We start from the raw sequence: 26,579 nt of genomic DNA on the forward strand, positions 1-26,579 counted from the left end.
CTCTCAGATCCAGATACAGGGGTGGAGACTAGAATGCAATGAAAATGAAAGTAAAATTCTTCAAGTAAACAACATTTAAGAGCAAGGGGATTGGGAATATAATCCGTCTAACACAAGAATACACGGTAAGAACCTACAAGTGTTATGATTAAAATAAATCATATTTGGAGTTATGAGATCTTTAGTTAGAGATTTCAGCTTCTACTTAATTTAACAAATAAGAGTGTTAAGAATGTTAGGTAAGTCATCATTATCAAGAGGTGAGTTTCTGCTCAGTAAAAGACACTGTCCCAGGGTAAACTACATTATAAAGTGTCAAGGAATGCTTTAATCAGTCTGATTTGTGTTTGCTGATATCTGAGTATTCATTCTGGTACAGTTAAAACAAACGTTTTAGAACTTTAACTGGCATTTGTAACGCTCCGGGTGTCGTGGGTGTGGAGTCAGACGCAGGAAACAGAGAGTGCAATACTGTGCTCTTTAATGCACTAACGCAACACTGGGTGCTGAAAACCAAAATGCCCCAAACACGGGGGACGAAAATAGTACAGCAGAATACACGAACAGGAACAAACACGTTCCTCTACTACAGAACCGAAGGTCACAATAATTAATCCCGCACAAAGAAAAAGGCGGGCCGGCTGTCTAATAAAGCCCAACTAATCATCACAAACAGGCGCTACCAATAAACATACAAGGAGGGGGAGGAAAGACAATCAGTGGCAGCTAATAGGCTGGCGACGACGACCGCCGAGCGCCACCCGACCGGGAAGGGGAGCCACCCTCGGTCGGACTCGTGACAGCATTAAAGTCACCGACCCCTTGTCTTACCGGAGGCAGCCATTCTGTCTTGCCGATCCATTCTGCAGCCATTCTGTCTTGCCGATCCATTCTGCAGCCATTCTGTCTTGCCCATCCAGCTTGACAGAGCATGAGAGGATCTGCAGATAAGTAAGGGAGAAACTCCACAAATACAGGTGTGGCAAGCTTGTACCCAAGAAGACTTGAGGCTGTAATCACTACCAATGGGGCTTCAATACAGTACTGAGTAAAGGTTCTGAATACTTAAGTAAATGTGATACTTTTTTTTCGTATTTTTTGTAAATCAGCAAACATTTTTAAAGCCTGTTTTGGCTTTGTCATTATTGGGTATTGGAGTCAAAAATACACCAAACTGAGTGACATGCAGTGCCTTCAGAAAGTATTCAGACCTCTTAACTTCTTCCACATTTTGTTAGGTTATGGCCTTACTCTAAAATGGATTAAATACTTTTAAATGTATCTGTGGTAATCATTAACCACGTTTCCATCCACAGTTTTTATGAGAGTAAAGTCATACGTATCTTTCGGTACAATTATAGCTATGACAACGAGAAATGGCGGTGGAAACGCCTTGAAGCGCAAATATTGATATTATGACCATCACATCGAAGTAAACTTGGAGTCACATGATGATATGGTGTGTGGTCCTACCAATACATATTGGGAAACCATGTAGTTTATTAGGCTACAGATGAAATAACTTACGATGAACAGTCATAGGGTGGTGAAAGTGCACGGAAACCTTGATGCCACTTTCAAAAAAAGATTGAGGGTCTTATTCTGGTGACATGATGATCGATGATTGACTGCCATTTGACAAATAAAAATACTCTCACTCTTAATAATCTCATCATGTACACTAGTTTACCTGCACAGCCTTCCGGCACTGTATCTGTCTGCGAGCAGTTGGCTAGATCGTACCAGTCAAGACCAGAGGAGGCACATTTGCTATTTAACTCAACAGTTTTTGTGACAAAACTATCGGTAGAGTTGAAAATAGGATGGAAACACATTGAACTTCAGATTTTTTTCAGTAGATGAAAACTTAAGCGAAAAAGTACATTTTGTGTGCAGTATGTCATCACACACACCGATTACTATCCACAACAAGTCTGTTTGGTGGAAACACCACTGGTGGGAAAATGGCCATCATTTCTTGATGCAGATTTGGGATATTCATGTGAAAATCTGTCTCCAAATGGATGGAAACTTAGCTTATATAGTACAATCAATAAATTGGATACTTTTCAAATAAAAACAGATGGCTAGTATAGTCTCAAATAGAACACAATTATGCATGCTACACCATGCCACTGCATTCAATGCCATCTGGTGGAGAAAATGTGTCAAGTCATGACTGTACAACTTAAACATTTCTGACTCCAGCCTCCTCTGATAAACAAAATGAAGTGGAAACACCTAAGAGTCTGTAGTGAGAGTAAAATAAATTAAGTGAAGATTCCATTTAAATACAGGAGAGTTGCAGGGAACATAATTTCTTAAGCATGGTCACGGGTAAGGAACTCATAGGATAATGAATACAATGGAAACTCTATCTAATCTTATACACATAATAAGAATGCTACCATTACCAGGAGGTAAGTTGATGCACAGTAACGTAGTGCGGAGACTGTGCCATGGTAAACTAACCATAACTCAACATTGATATGTAGTGTAATGTGAAGCTGAATAACATGCTTGACTTTTTTAGATGATTATTTCAGAGACAATATGAGCTTTAGAGAGGTAGGAAATAAGTCAGCTATTATCATATCACACAAACTGGTAGTCCAGGGCAAAGGTTGAATATGACTGATGATGTGCAATCCTGTAAACTGCTTTATAAGAGGATAGGATGAACTTGGATTAATTGCATTGTTAAGATACACTTAGAAAAAAGTGTTCCAAAAGGGGTCTTTGGTTGTCCCTGTTTTAGGTAGAATACTTTTAGGTAGAACACTTTTTGGTTCCATGTAGGGCTATCTGTGGAACGGGTTTTACATGGAACAGAAAATGTAGTGCACGAGGGGTTTTGACTAAACGAAAAACTAACTGTACTCCCATCTCCTGCCTGGTCATTTCTCCACAACACAAATGGTTCTACCTGTAACCAAAGGGGTTAAACCTGGAACCAAAAGGATTATTGAAAGGGTTCTCCTATCGGGACAGCTGAAGAACACTTATGTTCTTGATATCACATTTTTTTTCTAAGAGTGTATGGAACAACCTTATAAAGGACAGTGTTAGCTACAGTAGTGTCTCAAAAAGGAGAACCAATACCATGTGACTTGATGAGATTTGATGCGACTTGACTTGATGTGGAACTTATTTGATGCAAACACTGAATGCCATTACAGATCATTTTGATTGACAGATGGACCAGTCAAGACCGGCAGCAGTAATTGTTAACAACAGTCTGGAGAACTGGAAAGTGATTGGTGCAGGAGGGTATGGACAAGTCCACAAAGCCAGACATGTGGTTTGGGGATTTGATGTGGCCATCAAGTTGCTACAATGTGATGAGGGGTAAAATGTCTATACTTTAAACACTTGATTGTATGTCAATTAAATGAGTTTTATATTCCATTATAAACTGATTTGTCTTTCATGATGTGGTCAACCGTTTTAGTTAAGACAATATTCTTGTGTTGCCCTCACTCTTTCTGTCCACCCCCTCCATTGTCCTCTCCTTCCCACCCCTAACTTTATCCCAGCTCTTCCCTGCATAATGAGGCAGAAATGATGCACAGGAGTAGAAGCCCCCATGTGATAAGGATTCTTGGAGTGTACAAGGATTGTCCCCCCAATTGCGGCCCTTCCACCCAGCTGGGTCTTGTGATGGAGTTCATGGAGAAGGGGACACTGGAATCCCTCCTGGACACCCTCTCTCTTCATCCACCTTGGCCCCACCCCCTTGCCTGTCGCTTGGCCCACCAGATTGCTCTGGGGATGAACTTCCTCCATTGCCTCAAATCACCCCTTCTGCATCAAGACCTGAAGCCCAATAATGTGTTGCTGGATAACTACCTTGATGCCAAGGCAAGTTCCAGGCTCCTGGTTCTGATTAGGCTTTAACTGGTGGGAACACGAGCATGAACTGAGGTTCAATAGCACTATTGCTTGTATTATTGAGGCAATATTATAATTATTATTATTGATATTACCATTAATTGATTATTAACTATTTCAACAAATATAGTTAGATGACATGAGTTATACTGCCAGTAATTGTAATGCATAAACTGAACATAAACTGAAGACTATCTCTCTGTCTCTGTCTCTCTCTCTGTCTCTCTAGCTTGCAGATTTTGGCCTGGCCAAGGTGTCCCACAGTGTTTCCACGACGAGCAAAGAGTTCCCTGGGAAGGCTGGGGGAACATCTAGCTACATGCCCCCCGAGGCTTTGGAAAATGTGTCATACAAACCCATTCGTGCCTTTGACATCTACAGGTACGTCACTAAATGCCTCAAGAATAATCGATATGGACATATATGACTTTACAATGACTCTTTCTATCTCTCTCTCACACATTCTCTTCTTCAGCTATGGTATACTTCTGTGGTCCATCATCACTGGTCAGTCGAAGCCATATCCTGGTTAGTAACACTTACAATGAATACCATCTTCATGGTGCATTATACTCACATTCATTGCACTTTGCTATGCATAGTAACGTTATGTTATAGCCACATCGTGGCTGTACTAAATTCTACAGGGACTTCAGGTTACGAAAAAAAAGAAGGTATGGGAACTGTTTAAAATATCTGAACATTATGAAGTGGATATGAACACACACGTACTACATACTTGCTTACACATACGAACTTATACATACACACACTTGATCTCGCTCTCTTCTCTCACCCTCTTTTATTTTCTATTCTCTTCTCTCTCTCGCTATTGTTGAGAACTGTTTTATAATTTAATGTGTTTATTGTTTGTCTATCTGTTTTTATGTATTTGTCTACAAGTTTATATATTTTGACAAAAAGCCAGGGGAAGATATCAGAATAGGGGCATTGGGGAATAATAACATATTGTACGGAATACATTTGTACTGCAGTGAAGACGTCTCTAGAGTAATGCAAGGTCTCTTTCATGATCATGTGAAACGTCAATTGCTATGGAAATGCTGGGATGTGTTTTCCAGTTATGTTAAAGGTAATTATGATGCAACTATGATGGTGATACGATATGGATTACAATTATGAATATTAAGGCTATACACACACTACATGTTACACACATAGACACTCAAACATGCAAATTGGCAGAGTTATTATTTATTTGGACATCACAAATTATAGTCTTACTCTTATACAGACATCATACACACTCTCATTATATCATATCCAATATCATACACATCAACCTACTCAGATTTGTTACACACATAATTTGTCTAAATTTTCTAACATTTGTGGCATTGGCTCACAGGCAAACAGGCAAGGGAATAAAAAAACATTGCTAGAACCTGTTTCTTGAATTCTAAATATCAGACATTTGAAAGCTCTAGTTTCGACCTTCATATTAACTCTGATGGCAGTAACTTTACAAGCACTAATTATGGTCAAATTATCCTGAGAATAGTATCTAGTTATGGTAAGGGGTGAAATACACATAGCCAGTTATAATTGTAACGGTTTGGCAGATTATAAAAAAAGAAGACCAGTATTTACATGGCTAAAAGAAAAGGAATATAATATATACTGTTTACAGGAAACTCACTCTACATGCTTAGATGAAGTTACGTGGAAAAAGGGAATGGGGTGGTGAAATAATTTTCTGTCATGGACAAAGGAACTCAAAGGATGTGATGATATTAATTAACCAACATTTCAATCTGAATGTGCAAATAATCAGGAATTATTTGCAAGGAAGGTGGATCCTTTTGAATATGAAAGTGGACAAAATAGAGATTTGGCTCATTAATCTATATGGTCCAAATCAGGATGATCTACACTTCTCTTCGAAAACATTTATACCAACAAATGATCTAATCATTATGGTAGGAGACTATAAAACAGTGTTAAGTACCTCAATGGACAGTAAGGTAATCACTGTACAAACTATCATCACCGTGCCCTTAAGGAAATCACAACTATTATGGACACATTAGACATAGTAGATATTTGGAGACTAAAAAACCCCGACCTAGTGAGATATACATGGAGGAGACTTAATCAAGCTAGTCATCTTGACTACTTTCTTGTCTGTTTCGCTCTTGCATCAAAGTTTTAAAAAGTTTTAATAGGAGACAGAATGTGATCGGATCATCATCTAATTGGCATTCACATAACTCTAGTAGATTTTCCACGTGGACAGGGATATTGGATATTTAATCAAAGATTACTGGAGGACAAGTTATTTTTAACTAAGACAAAATAATTTATAAATGTATTTTTCCAGTATAATATAGGTTCAGCATATGCCCTTATTGTTTGTACCTTCAGGGGTCATTCAATTCAATATTCATCAATAATTTTAAAAAAGCAGTTTCTGGCTAAAGAAACAAAACTAACAAGACTAACTAATAGTACAGGTAGATAGCAATAAAAACTATACTACAGAGATACAAAATACGATAGAGGAAAAACAAAAAGAACTTGAGGAACTTATTCAAGAACAATCTAATGTAATCTATTACAAAATTAAAGCAAACGTGGAGAAAATATGGAGAAAAATGTACAAAATTCTTCCTGAATCTCCAATACAGGAATGCTAATAAAAATAATTTGCAGAAACTCGTTACTGAAGACGGAGTCATCTATGATTCTCCAAATTATATTTTAAAAGAGGAAGCTAATTATTTTAGGCAGATGTTTTCCGTCTCATCCTCTCACACTGAATGAAGATTAAGTTAAGGAATTCTTTCCAAATAATATAAAAAATGTCAAATGAACAAATGTACAGAAAGATCAGTGTGAAGGCCACATTACAGAGGAAGAGCTTTGAGGCTATTAAATCCTTTCAGTCTGGAAAACCCCCAGGGCTTGATGGCATACCGGTAGAGGTATATCAAATATTTTTGGATATACTAAAAGTTCCATTGTTAGATTGTTTTAACTACTCCTATAGAATAGGTCTGTCAGGTACTCAGCAGGAAGGTCTAATTTCTCTATTATTAAAATAAGACCCAGATGGCAAATAAAAAAAACTGGAGGCCTCTTACACTTCAGTCTTGTGATGCAAAAATACTAGCAAAATGCATAGCACTCAGAATTAAAAGGGTTTTACCAGGTATTGTTCATCCTGATCAGACAGGTTTTATACATGGATGATACATTGGAGATAATATACGACAACTACTAGAAATAATAGAACATCATGAAACATATAAGAAGCCAGGAATGGTATTTATAGCAGATATTGAAAAGGCATTTGATAAAGTAATATTGGATTTGATTTATAAATGCCTGGATTTTTTTCAATTTCAGTAATTCCCTTATAACATGGGTAAAAATAATGTATAGCAACCCCAGGTGTAAAAGAGTAAATAACGGCTACTTCTCAGAGAGTTTTGAATTGTCAAGAGTAATTCAACTAGGGTGTCCACTGTCACCATATCTATTCGTTATGGCCATCGAAATGCTGGCTATTAAAATCAGATCCAATAACAACATTAGAGGATTAGAAATCCAAGGCTTAAAAACAAAGGTGTCCATGTCTGCCGATGACTTAAATTTTATGTTAAGTCCGCAAGCTAGATTAGATCCCTGCAATGTCTCATTAATCTCTCTGGGATATGTGGGACACTAGCATCCCACCTGGCCAAAAGCCAGGGAAAAAGCCAGGGAAAATTCAAATAAATTACTATAAAAATCTAACTTTCATTATATCACACATGCAAGATAGCAAATTAAACCTACACTTGTTGTGAATCCATGCCAGATTTCAAAAAGGCTTTTCGGCGAAAGCAAACGATGCTATTATCTGAGGATAGCACCTCTGTGAACAAAGAGAGAGAAGCATATTTCAACCCTGCAGGCGTGACACAAAACGCAGAAATTAAAATATAATTCATGCCTTACCTTTGACGAGCTTCTTTTGTTGGCACTCCAATATGTCCCATCACAAATGGTCCTTTTGTTCGATTAATTCCGTCGATATATATCCAAAATGTCCATTTATTTGGCGCATTTGATCCAGAAAAACACAGCTTCCAACTTGCTCAACGTGACTACAAAATATCTCAAAAATTACCTGTAAACTTTGCCAAAACATTTCAAACTACTTTTGTAATACAACTTTAGGTATTTTTTAACATAAATAATCGATAAAATTGAAGACGGGATGATCTGTGTTCAATACAGGAAGAAAACAAACTGAAGCATGCTTTCTGGTCATGCGCCTCTATCTAACAGTACACTTCAAGTGACCCTCGTTCAAGATGGTCGTACTTCTTCATTACACAAAGGAATACCCTCAACTAATTTCTAAAGACTGTTGGAAGCGATATGAACTGCAAGAAGGTCCCTTAGAAATCTGGATTCCCAATGAAATCCCATTGAAAAGAGAGTGACCTCAAAAAATAAAAAATCTGAATGGTTTGTCCTCGGGGTTTCGCCTGCTAAATAAGTTCTGTTATACTCACAGACATGATTCAAACAGTTTTAGAGACTTCGGAGTGTTTTCTATCCGAATATACTAATAATATGCATATCTTATCTTCTGGGGATGAGTAGCAGGTAGTTGAATTTGGGCATGCATTTCATCCGGACGTGAAAATACTGCCCCGTCACCAAGAAGTTAAAGAGCTAGATAACTTTTCTGTACTCTCTGGACTAAAACCTAATTATGATAAGTGTACAGTATTACGTATTGGATCCTTAAAAAAATACAGCTTTTACAATACCCTGCAGATTACCTATAAAATGGGCTGATGGTGAAGTAGACATACTCGGTGTTCATTTCACAAAAGATATAAATAAGCTCTCCACAATGAATTTAAATAGAAAACTTGTAAACATAGACAAGATCCTGTTACCATGGAGAGGTAAATACCTGTCTATTTATGGAAAAATTGCCCTGATTAACTCCTTAGTCATATCTCAGTTTACTCACTTACTTATGGAGCTGCCTACTCCCGATGATTCGTTTTTTAAATTCTATGAGCAAAAATAGTTTGCTTTATCTGGGACGCTAAACCAGACAAAATAAAAACGAGCCTATCTATATAATGAATATGAATGGGGTGGGTTGAGATGATTACATATAAAAGCACTAACCTCTCTCTAAAAGCTTCACTCATTCAACAGTTTTATTTGAACCCTAAATGGTTCTCATGTAGATTAATAAGAAAAGCTCATCCATTGTTTAAAAATGTCCTTTTTTGCCTTTGTGCAGATTGCCATGTCTCATTTTCGATGAATTGAAATTGATACTTTTTTCAAAGTATCTGTCTTTTTCAAACAAGCCTTAAAGAGCTGGCTACAATTTCAATTTCAAAAGTTAGAACAAATATTACAACAAATATTATGGCTGAACTCAAATATGCTGGTTGATAAAATACCTGTATTTGTGGGAAAGATGTTTGAAAATGGTATTTTGTTCCTAAATGATATTGTAAATTGTAATGGTAGAGTTATGTCCTTCATGGAGTTATCAGAATTGTACGGAAAGGTCTGCTCAGTCCAAGAGTACAACCAATTGATTACAACATTATCCCAAAAAATGGAGGAGGCGGGTGGCAGTGGGAGGAGGTCGGGAACTGGTCTGTCTGCCCAATATAAAGGATAAAAACTGGCGGAGGAATAAAAATAGCATAAATAGGAAAGTATATCAGTTTCATTTGAGGACCAGGATGTTGACAACTGTGCCATACAGATTGCAACATATTTGGGATGAGATTTTTGATGTACGGATTCCATGGTACACGGTGTATGAGTTGATATATAAAACAACGCAAGATTCAAGAGTTCGTGCTTTTCAGCTAAAATTATTATATAGAATTCATGCCACCAACAAAATGTTGAATATTTGGGGCATAAAATCATCGAAGCTCTGCAGATTTTGTTGTGAGGATACAGAATCAATAGACCATTTATTTTGTTATTGCCCTCAGGTAGCCTGTTTCTGGTCTTAGATTCAGGAATGGCTGAAAATGCATAGCATTGATCTAAAATTGACCCTAGAAATAATACTGTTAGGAGATCTGGAGAGACCGGGTCAATCAATTACTAATATAATAATACTCTTATTAAGGGTATTTATCTTCAACACGCAATCTGTAGATTCTATTCGATTAGATAGATTGAAATTGTACATTAAACATCATAGCATAGTTGAAAGATATGTGTTGTGTAGAAATACGAAGTGGGTGACCAGCAGAGGTAGATGGGACGGGCTGAGGGAAGCTGAGGGTTGGTATGTGGAATTGGAGACAAGTGGTTGCTGTGTGAGAGAGAGAATGATGGTCAAAAGATAAAATAAAGAGAATGATGGTCAAAAGATAAAATAAAGAGAATGATGGTCAAAAAAGTCCAAATAAAACATAATAAAAGAACATTTGAATGACACTAAGTGGCAGTGTTTTTACAACTAATGCCGGTTTGCCTGAGGCTGATGCCGTGCAGGTGATTGTACACATGCATATACACACACTCTCATTCAAATAAACACATACAAGAACAAACACATACATGCAACAGTGCCAGACATGCACACAACCATATACAGTTGGCATTGCTGTTATGATTCCAGTTGTCCTTCATGTCCTTTGTTTTAAATGGATATCTTTTTTTGCTTTGTTGTTTGCTGTTTTCTTCTGTCTTTTCCTTTGTTCTCTTTTGTTCATTCTCTTGGTGTTTAGTGCATTGGGGGGGTTCTTGGGGGTGGGGAATGGAAATAATTGTATTTGTTATTTTGTTTCTTCTGGGGGGGACTGTGGGAGGGGTCTCAAATGGTTAAGGGACAGCTATTGGGGATCTGTTGGGGGATCTTGGAGGGTTCGGGTTTCACAAGATTGTGATCATGAAAAAGGTTTTTAAAATAAAATAATACAAAATAATTTTAAAAAGTTACATTATACTGTTACCACATAGACAATAATAACTGTTCAGAAACATTACATCTACACAAGTACATTCATAGAGAAATATGGCAGGACTGTTTAAGACTTCTTGGAGCACCTTACCTTTACTCTTCAATCTCTTCTAGATGTCCATGCCAGAGAGTTCAGCAGGTTCTGTTTTCTCATCAAAGACAGAGGACAGAGGCCTTCCCTGGAGGCAGTAGACAAAGTGCAGTTCGAGGGGCTAGGGGACCTGGTGGAGCTCATGAAGAAGTGCTGGGACCATGAGCCCTCTAAGAGACCCCCCTTCAAGGGTAAGAGTACAGGAGTGTAGTTGGAATATTCATTTTTTTATCACATAGGGTGGCTATACTCATCCAGTTAGGATTGTGTACATCTTGATTGTCATAACATAAGCATGTATGTCTTTATTTAAGAGTTTTACACATCACTGATACATGTCGTTTGGAACTCTTCCTGTTTATTTTTCAGAATGCGTCCTTGTGACAGGAAGAGTGTTTGAGAAGCACCAGAAGGGGATACAGAATGTCGTCAATCAAGTGCTGCTAAAACTGGTACAGAATAAGACACTAAAGCTATGTTCTGATATGTACACTACTGTACCACTCTGAATAAACAAATGTATTTGTCATGCATTTAAGTGGTAATGCTTATGTGGGCATTGGAACATAGCATACTAATAACTGTCTCCTCCTTATTCTACTCTTCCCTCTATCATACCCTCTCTCTAGAACCTGGGAAGTGAGGAGGGAAGTAAAACATCAGGTGTTGGCACCCCCAGTGTATCTCCAAGTTCAAAGCCACCTGGTATAACACTTTATAACAACTAATACTACTATTGAACTTAGTATCCAAGTATTGACTTGATTGAGTTCACCTAAATTATAGACCAAATATAGATTGTTAACCTTCCTTCCACAGCATGTCCAAAAGACAAGGTGAATATCTCTGCTGATGTGAAGACTGGTTCACTCCCTCCAACACAGGTAAGTGAATTTGGCCTTCACTGAGATGCATCCATGGCTTGATGAGAAAACACAGAATAATATTCCCTACATAACTCTTGGTCTGCTCATATCCTGTAAACAGTGGCAGATTTAGGTATAGGCGACATGGGCAGCCGCCCAGGGCGGCATCTTGCAAAAACATTCGGAATGGTGACATTTGCACGATCGGTTTTCTATCGCTCATTTGCACCTCACGTCAATGATATGTCACCGTGTGGGAATGTGGGTCAATTAACCTTGTTGGAGTGGTGGCCCTGATTCTAATTTGTGAGCAAGGCAGGCTACTGCCTGGGAAGGTCTCCCACTCAGAAGTACAAGATGAAGAGGGGGCGGGGGTAGGTTGACCTCAGATCTCCCTACTGGAAGACAGAGGTTGGGGGAGCAGGGGAATCTATCAAATAGCGCACCTCTAACTTTGTACAGTACTAATGCAATTAGTAATGCAATTAGTTGTGCAATTTAGTTTGTGTGTTTCTTGTTTGAAGTGCAATAGTGTAATAATCAGATTCTCGTCTTTATAAGTGTGTTATTCTATTTGTGCATTTGTGTGATATAGGATTTGTGCAATGTAGTTTTATTTGTGTGATTTTTGTTAGCAATAGGGTAATAGAGTAATAATTTGATTCTTTTTTTATTTGTTCTAATATACTTGTCACACTCTGACCATTATTTGCGTTGTTTGTTTCTATGTTTTGTTTGGTCAGGGTGTGATATGAGTGGGCATTCTATGTTGCATGTCTAGTTAGTCTGTTTCTATGTGTTTTGGCCTGATATGGTTCTCAATCAGTGACAAGTGTTTGTCGTTGTCTCTGATTGGGAACCATATTTAGGTAGCCTGTTTTGTATTGTGGTTCGTGGGTCATTGTCTATGTGATGTTGCATGTTTGCACACAGTATTGATAGTGGTCACGTTCGTCTTATTATTTTGTTTGTTTGTTTAGTGTTAGTCGTGTTCTTTCATCTACATTAAAATAATGTATTCACATCACGCTGCGCTTTGGTCTCCTCACTACGACGATCGTGACAGAATAACCCATCAAGAATGGACCAAGCAGCGTGGTAACGGCCAGCAGCAGTAGCGGCAAAGAACGCAGGACTCGTGGACTTGGGAGGAGATTCTGGACGGCAAAGGACCCTGGGCACAGCCAGGGGAATATCGCCGCCCCAAAGCAGAGCTGGAGGCAGTGAACAGGCAGTTAACCCACTGTTCCTAGGCAGTCATTGAAAATAAGAATTTGTTCTTAACTGACTTGCCTAGTTAAATTAAGGTAAAATAAAAATGAGGAGGCAGCACGGCAGCGTGGCTGGAAGCCCAAGAGGCAGCCCCAAAAATGTATTGGGTGGGGGCACACAGGGAGTGTGGCGAAGCAGGCACCGTGTTATGCAGTGGAGCAGAATGTGTCCCCGGTGCGTGTGCATAGCCCGGTTCGGTACATTCCAGCTCCTCGTATCGGCCGGGCTAGGTTGAGCATAGAGCCAGGTGCCATGAAGCCGGCTCTATGCATCTGGTCTCCAGGGCATCTCCTCGGGCCGGCATACATGGCACCAGCCTTACGCATGGTGTCCCCGGTTCGCCAGCACAGCCCAGTGCGGCCTATTCCACCTCGTCGCACTGGCCTGGCTACGGGGAGCATTCAACCAGGTAAGGTTGGGCAGGCTCAGTGCTCAAGATCTCCAGTACGCCTTCACGGTCCGGTCTATCCAGTGCCACCTCCACACACCAGCCCTCCGGTGGCAGCACCCCACACCAGGCTGTCTCTCCGTCTCATCCCTACAGGTGCTCCCGCCTGTCCTGAGCCGCCAGAGCCTTCCTCCTGCCCAGTGCCGCCAGAGTCTCCCGTCTGTCCTGAGCCGCCAGAGTCTCCCGTCTGTCCTGAGCCGCCAGAGTCTCCCGTCTGTCCTGAGCCGCCAGAGTCTCCCGTCTGTCCTGAGCCGCCAGAGTCTCCCGTCTGTCCTGAGCCGCCAGTGTCTCCCGTCTGTCCTGTGCCGCCAGAGCCTTCCTCCTGCCCAGTGCCGCCAGAGTCTGTCCTGAGCCGCCAGAGTCTCCCATCTGTCCTGAGCTGCCAGAGTCTCCAGCCAGCCAGGAGCCGCCAGAGCCATCAGCCAGCCAGGACCCGCCAGAGCCGTCAGCCAGCCAGGGGCCGCCAGAGCCGTCAGCCAGCCAGGAGCCGCCAGAGCCATCAGCCAGCCAGGAGCCGCCAGAGCCGTCAGCCAGTCCGGAGCTGCCCCTCAGTCCGGAGCTGCCCCTCAGTCCAGAGGCGCCTTTAATTAGGGTCTTAGACCCAAGGTCGGAGGCGAGGGTCGCCACTCTAAAGAGGCCCTTGAAGAGGGAAATGTCTATGGTGGAGTGGGGTCCACGTCCCGAGCCAGAACCGCCACCGCGGCCAGATGCCCACCCAGACCCTCCCCTATAGGTTTAGGTTTTGCGACCGGAATCCGCACCTTAGGGGGGGGGGGGGGGGGGTACTGTCACACTCTGACCATTATTTGCGTTGTTTGTTTCTATTATTTGCGTTGTTTGTTTGGTCAGGGTGTGATATGAGTGGGCATTCTATGTTGCATGTCTAGTTAGTCTGTTTCTATGTGTTTTGGCCTGATATGGTTCTCAATCAGTGGCAGGTGTTTGTCGTTGTCTCTGATTGGGAACCATATTTAGGTAGCCTGTTTTGTATTGTGGTTCGTGGGTCATTGTCTATGTGATGTTGCATGTTTGCACACAGTATTGATAGTGGTCACGTTCGTCTTATTATTTTGTTCGTTTGTTTAGTGTTAGTCGTGTTCTTTCATCTACATTAAAATAATGTATTCACATCACGCTGCGCTTTGGTCTCCTCACTACGACGATCGTGACAATACTACAATTTGTTTCTATTTGTCTTTGTTACTTCTTGATATTTATGAGTCTTATTTTGTATATATTTTCATATTTACATCGTTTTAAATGTTATGATTGTTTATTTGTGTTGTTCCAAATTTAAAAATGACAGTTAGTGGGGAGGGGCTAAAGGTATAAAGGCTCGAGGCCAGACCCAGATGCAGCTACAGGATGCAGATGGTTTGAGTATTAGATATTTATTACTTCCAAAAGGGTAAGCAAGAGAATGGTCATGGACAGGCAAAAGGTCAAAACGAGTTCAGAGTCCAGGAGGTACAGAGTGGCAGGCAGGCTCGAGGTCAGTGCAGGCAGACTGGTCAGGCAGGCTCGAGGTCAGTGCAGGCAGACTGGTCAGGCAGGCGGGTATGGAGTCCAGAAAACAGGTAAGGGTCAAAACCGGGAGGACTGGAAAAAGGAGAATAGCAAAAGCAGGAGTACGGGAAAAACACACTGGTTGACTTGAAACAGACAGGACGAACTGGAACAGAGAGACAGGAAACACAGGGATAAATACACTGGGGGAAATAAGCGACACCTGGAGGGGGTGGAGACAATCACAAGGACAAGTGAAACAGATAAAGGTGTTACAGTACAGTAGTTTAATATGTTATAATTATTTATTTGTGTTACAAATGTCTGACAAAAAATTACAGTTCGTGCATAATGGTGCTTTTTGGGGCTGTAAGGCTGCTCATATTATGGTTTTCAAACATATCAATTGTGATTTTGTAAATTGCTTTAATTTCTGCTTTACTGTAGGATGTGGCTGATGGCTTGTCCTCAAAACCAATAGACAAAGGTAAAATAATAATTTAATTATCTCTCCTCTCTCTCTGCTCTTCCCTTACTCTCTATATCTCTCACTTCTCTTAACTTCCAATAATACGAGTGTGAGAACAGCTTGTCAAATAGATCAGATATGAAAAACAGAGTTATTTGCATTCCTTGTATTTCTCCAGGTACATTAGAAAAATGTCAATACTTGTAAGTGAAAGTCCAGTGAATTTGCAGTCATGCATACTCCAAAAATGTTTTTAACTTTTCTTAAATCAACGTTTTGGTCAATAGACTGAAAAAAGTCTGGACACCTTTACTTTTTATAACCTCAGATAGGATGTTTTTTTAATTTAAACTTTATTTAACCAGGCAAGTCAGTTAAGAACAAATTCTTATTTTTAATGACGGCCTAGGCACAGTGGGTTAACTGCCTGTTCAGGGGCAGAACGACAGATTTGTACCTTGTCAGCTCGGGGGTTTGAACTTGCAACCTTCCGGTTACTAGTCCAACACTCTAACCACTAGGCTACCCTGCCCCTCATGTGATCCATATAGAGAAAATATAATTGCTCCTACATGCATATGGTCGCTTGCAGCTTTTGCCAATTTGTCATTATATGTTGTCCAATCTGTCTGTCCTGTCTGAATGTCCTGTCTGTCTGTCCTGTCTGAATGTCCTGTCTGTCTGAATGCCCAGTCTGTCTGTCCTGTCTGAATGTCCTCTGTCTGTCCTGTCTGAATGTCCTCTGTCTGTCCTGTCTGAATGTCCTGTTTGACAACCCATGTCACTGCATGGGAAATATCCTTTGATGTGATTTTGTTGTTGTGCAGAAAGACAGTCATTTCTGATGGAGTCAGGCACGGATGAGACTAATCAAAAGGAAAAGTGGCTAAATCAACCTTTTCCAAAGCTCTGCTGAAACATGAACCTCTTCTAGACAAAGATTTAGGAAAGCAGCACCCCCCTTTATGTAAGCTTTTCTTTCTCTGCTGTTGGTGACATATCAAATACATGTATATTCCCGTTATTTACCAATGTTAAATCTCTGTCTCTGCTGCCCTGGGATCAGCTGTAATGTTGATGATCTACACATTGATTTCATTGTATATCCCACCAGGGGACAATCTGGTGTTTTGAGATAGAATTCAGGCTGTTAGATCAAATCCAGACAGTAACTATTATTTTAGCAGGTGATCTAAATCATACATTTGATAAGATTGAAAGACATAGTAATAAAAAGGGGCACATTTAGAGAACCTCCAAAGAGGCTGAGAAATGTAATTTCTGCAAACAATTTACAGGAAACCTAGAGATTGCTATTTCCAACTGCAAAGACTATAACTTTTTTTTCTCAAAATAAGAAAAAAAATTCTAAAATGGACTACATATTTTTTCTCCAAAAATGTGCTCAACAATATACTGGACTAAATAAATCATGATATAGTCTTCTCCCCAGTCTAGCCAGGATCACTGAGAGGCGTGATGAATAAATAGATGACCTAAAGTCAGGAGTCTATCAATCTGCAAGACAACAGTATGCATATTACTGAGGAAATATTCATATTGGAAAATATGGCATGCTCAACTCTTAAAAAAAGCTTTGTTTGGTGCTGATATGAAATGCATTTTAGTAACTCAAAAGAAAATCTTCTGTATTACGGTCTCACCTGTATAGTCCTGTACATTCACGGTTAGATTCACTGAAAATCAATCATTCTTTAAGGTTGTTTGAATAACAAATGTTCTCTAACCCAGGTGCCCAATTTGTGGATGATAACATGGAACAACTTGTTCAAAGGATTTCCCTGGTGATGCCAATAGCAGATGGCCTGTACCAGAAGAAAATGATCCATTATGAGGATTACTCTGAAATCACTGCGGCCCAAACCAGTATGGCAAAGATGAGAAAGCTATATGTGGCCCTGCAACCAGGAGGATCTGTGGCTAAATCAGCCTTTTACCAAATTCTACTGAAACAACAATATCTTCTAGTCAAAGAACTGGGTAAACTCCTCTCTCTCCTCTTTTGGTATCATACGTATCTATCAGTTAAATATATGTGTATTCCAGTCCCTGCTCCCCTGGAATCAGCTGTAATGTTGATTATCTATCATGAGTTTGAATGGAGAAGGTGATGGTTTGTTATGGGGCTGCAAAGTTCCCCCTAGCCACCCTGTAATTCTAAACCCTGCACACAACTGATTATTTCCCTTTGTTTTCCTATATGACTACAGGTGGGGTTGTCCAGAAATGAAGTCATAACTTGAGCGGCTTCTACAGTCTTGGTTTGGACTCACTTTTTTTCAAATCTCACACATTACCTCAGAAATATTGGTCCTTTCACACCACTGTTGTCAAACAACAATTTGTAACAAAATAAATACAGGAAAAATATTAAATCACGTCATGTCTTTTCCTGGTTGCTTAAGTGTTCAGACTGCCTAACGAAGACAGCGAACTGGGACCCGGACTGGAATTTGCCACCAGACAGGAGAAGTCATACAAAAACGTTGACATCTGAATCTTTAATGGTTTTACTATATAAGATTTTGAAAACCAGTGTGTGTGAATCACAGGAGGCTGGTGAGGAGGTGACGGCGCATAGTAAGGGCTGGAATGGAGGAAATGGAATGGCGTTACATTCATTCCGTTCCAACCATTACTATGAGGTCGTCCTCCCCAAATAAGGTGCCACCAGCCACCTGTGGTGGGAATGCTGCAAATGTCTCACCATTATGCCTTAAACATACCTGGAAACATATTAATAAAATTAAAATGTTGATCCATTACTACATCTGTGAAATATAAGAGTTTGTCAATGTGGTGAGTGTTCAGGTCCAGGTGGTGGATAGGATACATTTTTACTCACAGTGTAAAGTTGCTCTTTATTCTACAGAAAATCACTGTGTAAACACACATCATCCCTACATTATATCTGTCTTCTATCACCGTAGAGACCAGTATTCACAAGCAGCACATGGAGAAAATCCTTTGCTATTTTAATGTTCTTGTTTTTTAATATGTGGTATATCTGCATGTTTTGTGATTCCTGCATAAGTAATTGCCTTTGAGGACAAAGTTATCTGTATCTAAATCTGACCTGTATTAACTCTGATCACCACTAGATGGTAGTCACTGACCAGATTATGTAGAATTACATTTCTATCCAGAAAAGTAAATGTGCATTTGGTATAGAATAGATATGTTGTATTTGGTGAAGCCTGTAGACCTGAGACCAGTGGGGTAGATGGCAAAGCAGGATCAATTATTTCTGAGATAGACCAACGTGCTCTGAATAAAACATGTGATTACATGTCTGTATATAAAGTCTTAACTCTGCACTTGGAAGTCCACCCCCTCTGATTCAGATAAAAAGGGGTGGAGAATGTCAAGAGAAAACTGAAAGTAAAAATCTGAAGAAAAAGTTTGAGACAAAGAGTTACTGGGAGTTATCTGTCCAACACAGACATATTGTAAGTACCTGGGTGTAATGGGTAAAATAAAGATTGCCAATGTGTCAATATGGTTGACTCCATATTTTTGCTCGTAGTAAAGTTGTATTAATTTAATATTTTTTATATTTGACCCATTCTAGTGATCTACAATGGCCACACCCGTTCCACAGCGGCTGCTGGCTACCCTAGAAAAACTAGACAAGGCTACATTTGAGACCTTCCAGTGGAACCTGATGGAGGAAACACTCGAAGGCTTCAATCCCATGTCAATCGCCAGTCTAGAGGATGCTAGCAGGCACAAGACTGTGAGTAAGATGGTGCAGGCCTACAAGCAAGAAGGTGCTATGAAAATCACACAGAAGATCCTGGAGAACATAGGAATGATTGATCTAGCAGATAAGTTAAAGACCGAGGGCAAAAAAGGTAATTCAGAATTAACTGATTACAAATTCTGTATGCAACAAATGTACTTTCATTTGTGCATTTTAATCATTCTTCCACATACTGTAAAGTTGATTATAGTAAATATGTAAATGTCTATTGTTGATAGTTGAACATTGAAAGGCAGTTTCCTGGACACAGATAATTAAAGCTACACATGAACTAAAAATAATTTTCAATTGAGATTCTCCATTGTTATTGCTTTTTATTCCAGAAGAAGGCTTCTAATCTGTGCTCAGGAAGCTGCCCCTGAATGTCGGCCTACTTGTGCAATGAAGTAAAAGCAGTTCTGCATGCCATACGTCAATATGTGCCCTATTTAACTCAGGCTACAAATACAGAACATGTATTGGATGTTGATTCTTTACAATGTCATGGAGAGTCTCTCTCTCTTGCCAGATCAAGATGCTACTCCCCAGTCTAGCCAGGATCAATCTGCAGTCATGGAGACAAAGCAGTATGGTAATGTAACCTGCCTTGTTTGCATGGGATAAATGCTGAAATATTACTGAACTAGTGTTGTAAGAAGATATTTTAAAAAATGGAACTAAAACATGACTGTAATTGACCAGATTCACACTGAGAGGCGTGATGAATAAATAGATGACCTAAAGTCAGGAGTCTATCAATCTGCAAGACAACAGTATGCATATTACTGAGGAAATATTCATATTGGAAAATATGGCATGCTCAACTCTTAAAAAAAGCTTTGTTTGGTGCTGATATGAAATGCATTTTAGTAACTCAGATTGTGACTACTGAATGTCATTTTCATTCAGGAAACAATTCTGATGCAAGGTCTTTCTTAAGTCATGTTTGTCAAATGATGCCAAAATAAAATCTTCTGTATTACGGTCTCACCTGTATAGTCCTGTACATTCACGGTTAGATTCACTGAAAATCAATCATTCTTTAAGGTTGTTTGAATAACAAATGTTCTCTAACCCAGGTGCCCAATTTGTGGATGATAACATGGAACAACTTGTTCAAAGGATTTCCCTGGTGATGCCAATAGCAGATGGCCTGTACCAGAAGAAAATGATCCATTATGAGGATTACTCTGAAATCACTGCGGCCCAAACCAGTATGGCAAAGATGAGAAAGCTATATGTGGCCCTGCAACCAGGAGGATCTGTGGCTAAATCAGCCTTTTACCAAATTCTACTGAAACAACAATATCTTCTAGTCAAAGAACTGGGTAAACTCCTCTCTCTCCTCTTTTGGTATCATACGTATCTATCAGTTAAATATGTGTATTCCAGTCCCTGCTCCCCTGGAATCAGCTGTAATGTTGATTATCTATCATGAGTTTGAATGGAGAAGGTGATGGTTTGTTATGGGGCTGCAAAGTTCCCCCTAGCCACCCTGTAATTCTAAACCCTGCACACAACTGATTATTTCCCTTTGTTTTCCTATATGACTACAGGTGGGGTTGTCCAGAAATGAAGTCATAACTTGAGCGGCTTCTACAGTCTTGGTCTGGACTCACTTTTTTTCAAATCTCACACATTACCTCAGAAATATTGGTCCTTTCACACCACTGTTGTCAAACAACAATTTGTAACAAAATATATATATATTTTTAAAATGAATCAGACCATGTATTTTCCTGGTTGCTTCATTGTTCAGATTGCATACCGAAGACAGCGAACTAGGACCCAGACTGGGATTTGCCACCAGACAAGAGAAGTCATACAAAAACCATCTTTAATAGTTTTACTCTATAAGATTTTGAAATACAGTGTGTGGGAATCACATGAAACTGGTAATGAGAGGACGGCTCATACTAAGGGCTTGAATGGAGGAAATGGAATGGTATCAAACAGATTGATCTGTCCATTCATTCCGTTCCAGCCATTACTATGAGCTTGTCCTCCCAAATTAAGGCGCCACCAGCCACCTGTGGTGGGAATACTGCAAATATCTCACCATTATGCCTAAACATACCTGGAAACATTTTCATTTGAAAAACAAAAAGTTGATCCATTACTACATCTGTGAAATATAAGAGTTTGTCAATGTGGTGAGTGTTCAGATCCAGGTGGTGGATAGGATACATTTTTACTCACAGTGTAAAGTTGCTCTTTATTCTACAGAAAATCACTGTGTAAACACAAATCATCACTACATGTGCACTTTATAACTGTGTCAGCTTGGAGAGCAGCGCATAGAGACCTCTATTTACAAGCAGCCCATTAAGTATATTCTCTGCTCTTTTAATGTGGAACTGAAAGAAGTTTTAGCAACAAGACATCTTATTCAAATCTTTTTTATACACCCCCATTTTCTGGAAAGCGAGCACTTAAGATACATGGTCATTTTCATGAAGTCTTTGAATGTTTGGGAATTATCTATACTAAAGAATTTGTGAAAATTCAAAAGCAATATTGAGTGGGAAAGTGGCCACGGGTTTGGACAATTAATTGACACTGCAGCAAATAAAACCTAATAAAAACATCTGTCTCGTCCAGGCCTGTTGTCCACGCAGACCGTTGCTCCATAGCAAATCTGAATATCCACATCACAGCCTTATTCTAAAATTGAATTTTTTTTTTTATTCTTCATTCTACACACAATTCCCCAAATTAACAAAGTGAAACAGTTTTTTAGAAATGTTTGCAAATGTATTACAAATAAAAACAGAAATACCTAACTTACATAAGTATTCAGACCCCTTGCTATAAGACTCAAAATTGAGCTCAGGTGCATCCTGTTTCCATTGATCATCCTTGAGATGTTTCTACAGCTAGATTGGAGTCCACCTGTGGTAAATTCAATTGATTCGACATGATTTCGAAAGGCACACACCAGTCTATATAAAGTCCAACAGTTGACAGTGCATGTCAAAACAAAAACAAAGCCCTGAGGTGGAAGCAATTGTCTGTAGAGCGTCGAGGCAGGATTGTGTCGAGACACAGACCTGGGGAAGGGTACTAAAAAATGTCTGAAGCATTGAAGGTCCCCAAGAACTCCATCCTTTTTAAATGGAAGAAGTTTAGAACCACCAAGACTCTTCCTCAATCAAGCTTTCCGCCCAGCCAAACTGATCAATCAGTGGGATGACCTTGGTCAGGGAGGTGACCAAGAACCTGATGGCCAATCTGACTGAGCTCCAGAGTTATTCTGGGGAAATGGGAGTACCTTCCAGATGCACACACATCTCCACAGCACTCCACCAATCAGGCCTTTTTGATAGTGTGGCCAAACAGAAGCCACTCCTCAGTAAAAGTCACATTACAGCCCACTTGTAGTTTGCCAAAAGGCACCTAAAGGACTCTCAGAACATGAGAAACAAGATTATCTGGTCTCATGAAACCAAGATAGAACTCTTTGGCCTGAATGACAAGCGTCACATCTGAAGGAAACCTGGCGCCATCCCTATGGTGAAGCATGGTGGTGGCAGCATCATCCTGCTGGGACGTTTTTCAGCGGCAGGGACCGGGAGACTAGTCAGGATCGAGGGAAAGATAATCGGAGCAAAGTACCAAGGTTACAACAGGACAATGACTCTAAGCACACAGCCAAGACAACGCAGGAATGGCTTGGGGACAAGTCTCTGAATGTCCTTGAGTGGCCCAGCCAGAGCCCGGACTTGAACCCATTCGAAAATCTCTGGAAAGACCTGAAAATAGCTGTGCAGCGACGCTCCCCATCCAACCTGACAAAGCTTGAGAGGATCTGTAGAGAAGAATGGGAAAAACTCCCCAAATACAGGATTGCCAAGCTTGTAACGTCATACCCAAGAAGACTAAAGGCTGTAATCACTGCCATAGGTGATTCAACAAAGTACTGAGTAAAGGGTCTGTGAACTTATGTACTGTAAATGTGATAGATGTTTTTTTTGTGGCAAAAAAATATGAAATCCTGTTTTTTCTTGGTCATTATTTTGTGTAGATTGATGAGGAAAATAAACAATGTATTCCATTTTAGAATAAGGCTGTAATGTAACAAAATGTGGAAAAAGTCAAGGGGTATGAATACTTTCCGAATGCACTGTATATGCCAACAAGACATTTGCCACAATGGCCTGTCATCATTCACTTCAAACTGTACTGTGTGTTCATAGGCAATTGCAACAGCTCGATTTTAGTTCCTTACTTCGCATTAGGCAAAAGCCACAAAATACACTTGAATGGATTTCTGCAAATATGTAGCTAAATACCACTCTTACATTTGGGATATTGATCAAACAACCGTAAAAAAGGTAGGCTATCTTTCCCTATGTGAACAGCAACAACAGCAAGATAAACAACTAAAGCTAGCCAGAGCAAGATGAGCTCAAATCTAATTAAGGAACAATAGATTTACCCTCTCAAACCTTTTCAGCTTTTGTTGGCCTTCAAAATTGCACTGACAACCCCGATGGGGACTATCCTGCTCGTCCTTCTGCAGTTTGTCTGCCAATTTATGCGTTGTCCCAACAAAGCACACATGCTAACTGGCTAAAGTTGGCTAGCTTGCTAGCTACTTCCAGACACAAATGACAGAACACCTCCCTGACCATTTTTATATAGACCATTCGTGACTAACAATAGATTTGTTTGCCTACATTTACTTACACCGGCCATATTCAGCAGGTCTTGCGCGTTCGTAAATTATTCTGCGCTACTATCTACAATAGTAGATAGCATATCTCTTGCATTTGCAAATTCACTCTGGCTAGCTAACTAGCTAGCTAATCGTTTTATATGCTAACTAGCTAGCTAGCAAATCTTTTCACATTTCTTGCTATCTAATGACATGTGCATCACTAGTTGTGTAGCCCCCGAAATGCGATAAGGGGAAAAGTCACTCACAAACCCACTCCTCCAGTCCACCTAGCGGCTAGCTAGCTAATGTTAGGCTCTGTGTTTTTAGCGTGCTACTACATAAATAGATATGCTACATGTAGCATATTAGCCACGTTATGACTGACTTGTGATCATTGCCCTTTCTAGTTTGACACATCGTCCGTTTTTGTCCAAAACATTGAGTCATTGAAACTGAAACAGTGCCTTCCAAACAGAGGCAGCAAACAATGTACCAGGCCAGCTGTGTTTTACAACCTGATAGGAATATTTTTTGGACTACCAAGAAATGTATTGGTGAATTACTGTATATTAATCATGAATTGAACTTCATCCATCTATTCTTCCAACAATGCCTTAGTGTATGTCACGTAATCACAAAAAAACTGGAGGGCCAGCTGCTGAGTTCCTGGAGAGGTGGGTTTCCACCAGTCTTTCCCCAACTGCCAAATGGTCACTAACAACGACCGCAGACAGGCACTCCAGGTGAGGGAGAAGCTGACCACACTTCTCATGGCAGCATGCGGTGGAGTGAAGGTTATTTTAAAGAAACATCCACCGTTGTCCATAAAATAAAATTCCTCAGATTATTTAATGGCTCATTGGCTCTTCATTTGTAAGTCATTAAGTGAATTTGAGAGTAAAGACCACACTGTAACCTCTTCCCTCTAACATCAGTATTATATGTACCTGGCATGGTACATCAGGTGAGCAGGAGCTCTAATTAAGGTTATACGACATAGTTAGGTTGATAACAATGGGAAAGGGTAATCTAGGGTAAATACAATTAGTAGTTTTCCACCATCTTCACTGGTCTGACAACAAAATGCAGGTGGACAAAAAAATGAATTAGGAAGAGATTGGGTTTTTACTTTCATCTTGTCTTAGACTCTTTCCTCTGTACACCTTTGCAGATCTAATTGAGATACTAAGGGTGTGTGTGTGTGTGTGTGTGTGCGCGCGCATGTATGTACGTGTAAAAAATATAAATAAAATTGAAGATAAACACACAAATCACCTGTAATCTATAAAAGAAAAACAAGAGCATGTATTTTTGGCACAACTAAAAGGGAATGCGTGGCCACAATACAGCTAATCACTCATTTCACCTTTAGTCTTGTAAAAGAACAAGAGCAGCTGAATTCTCCAGTGTGTGAGTTTCAATTCAGTCAATTTTCATGCAATCTATGTACAACTAATAATGATTGCTATCTTAAGTATTGAGTAACTATTTACTTACTAACAAGGACATGGTAAGCGGAATAAGGACAGTTGGAAAATCTGTTGCATTTCCTTTGATTCCGTCCTCTGTCCTCACCTACCACTGAAAACCCATTGGAGGTCAGCATGAAGGAACCTGGCATTCCCCCTCTGACCTTCTCCTCCAATGGAGCTTTGAGAAGGTGTTGAGGACAGAGGATGTGAGGAGTCAAGGAATTATGGTTTAGATTCTCCCATGGAGAGAGAGTAATACAGACAGTCAACCCACCCCCTCACCAGTCTGCCTGCCTTCTCCCCTCTATCTGCCTTGGCTCCATTCCTATGGTTAGCCACCACCATTCATCTCGACAGCCTCCTCAGGCAGAGGGAGATAAAAGGGCGGGGCATTGGACAGGTGAGGTGCCTCGAGGAGAAGAGCAGTGTTTGTGTCTCTGTCTCTGAAAATAATGTGTAGCCATAACACAAACAGTTCCAATACCCTGGATTTCAGGTGGTTTTAAATTAAAGAAATCTATTCACCTTTAGACCAACAAGAGCATCTGTGAATTCTCTGGTGTGTGAGTTTCACTTCAGTCAATTCAGAAATCTATGTAACACTAACAATGAATGCTCTCCTAAGAATTTAGTAACAATTAACTTTATAAATTGACAGAATTTAAACAGAATTGACACGTGTGTGAAAGGAAAGGTACAATGAGGGAGGTAAAAACAACAACTCCTCTCTCCTTCCTGTCGTTCCTGTGAGTTGGTCGGCTATCTTCACTCCATCTCTGCTACGGAAGAGAAAAACAACACATACAAGCAATACATAATACCATAGAAGGTGAGATTTATGTTTACTAAATACCGGTGGAGGACATACTGAAGATGACGTAGAGGGTCACGCTGCACCGGTGGAGGATATACTGTAGATGACGTAGAAGGTCACGCTGTACCGGTGGTGGACATACTTGTAGATGACGTAGAGGGTCACTCTGCATCGGTGGAGGACATACTGAAGATGACGTAGAGGGTCACTCTGCACCGGTGGTGGACATACTGAAGATGACGTAGAGGGTCACTCTGCACCGGTGGTGGACATACTGAAGATGACGTAGACTGTCTAGCTGCACCAGTGAAGGACATACTTGAAGATGACGTAGACTGTCTAGCTGCACCG

General features: G+C 40.1%; 1 protein-coding gene across 19 annotated transcripts; it reads left to right on the top strand.

Moving 5' to 3' along the window:
* Nucleotides 1-24,789, top strand: LOC109889396 (receptor-interacting serine/threonine-protein kinase 3). Of its 19 annotated transcripts, none has more exons than XM_031822825.1 (18): nt 17-125; nt 3,180-3,348; nt 3,537-3,861; nt 4,121-4,272; nt 4,367-4,419; nt 10,982-11,149; nt 11,328-11,410; nt 11,588-11,663; nt 11,778-11,842; nt 15,498-15,537; nt 16,347-16,486; nt 17,272-17,520; nt 17,751-17,801; nt 17,946-18,989; nt 19,112-19,394; nt 19,812-19,874; nt 20,362-20,610; nt 20,839-24,789. In XM_031822825.1, exons 2-11 carry the CDS (start codon nt 3,197-3,199, stop codon nt 16,433-16,435), a joined length of 1,203 nt encoding a protein of 400 aa, XP_031678685.1. In that variant the 5' UTR covers nt 17-125; nt 3,180-3,196; the 3' UTR covers nt 16,436-16,486; nt 17,272-17,520; nt 17,751-17,801; nt 17,946-18,989; nt 19,112-19,394; nt 19,812-19,874; nt 20,362-20,610; nt 20,839-24,789. The 19 variants fall into 19 exon arrangements, with proteins under 19 accessions (XP_031678676.1, XP_031678674.1, XP_031678677.1 ...); XM_031822831.1 differs by having other exon boundaries at nt 11,027-11,149; nt 19,627-19,874; XM_031822826.1 differs by having other exon boundaries at nt 19-125; nt 3,197-3,348; nt 17,751-18,989; nt 20,839-20,889; nt 21,042-24,789.
* The last annotated feature ends 1,790 nt before the right edge of the window (nt 24,790-26,579 follow it).

The sequence above is a fragment of the Oncorhynchus kisutch genome, linkage group LG4 (genome assembly GCF_002021735.2).
Source record: "Oncorhynchus kisutch isolate 150728-3 linkage group LG4, Okis_V2, whole genome shotgun sequence".
In the NCBI taxonomy this organism is placed as follows: Eukaryota; Metazoa; Chordata; class Actinopteri; order Salmoniformes; family Salmonidae; genus Oncorhynchus; species Oncorhynchus kisutch.

Bases quoted from the DNA above. Each gene is read 5' to 3' on its own strand.
- LOC109889396 (XM_031822816.1), top strand. From the start codon at position 3,197: ATGGACCAGTCAAGACCGGCAGCAGTAATTGTTAACAACAGTCTGGAG. The intron at 3,862-4,120 runs GCAAGTTCCAGG...CTGTCTCTCTAG, and splicing joins ATAACTACCTTGATGCCAAG to CTTGCAGATTTTGGCCTGGC. The intron at 11,664-11,777 runs GTATAACACTTT...TTCCTTCCACAG, and splicing joins TCCAAGTTCAAAGCCACCTG to CATGTCCAAAAGACAAGGTG.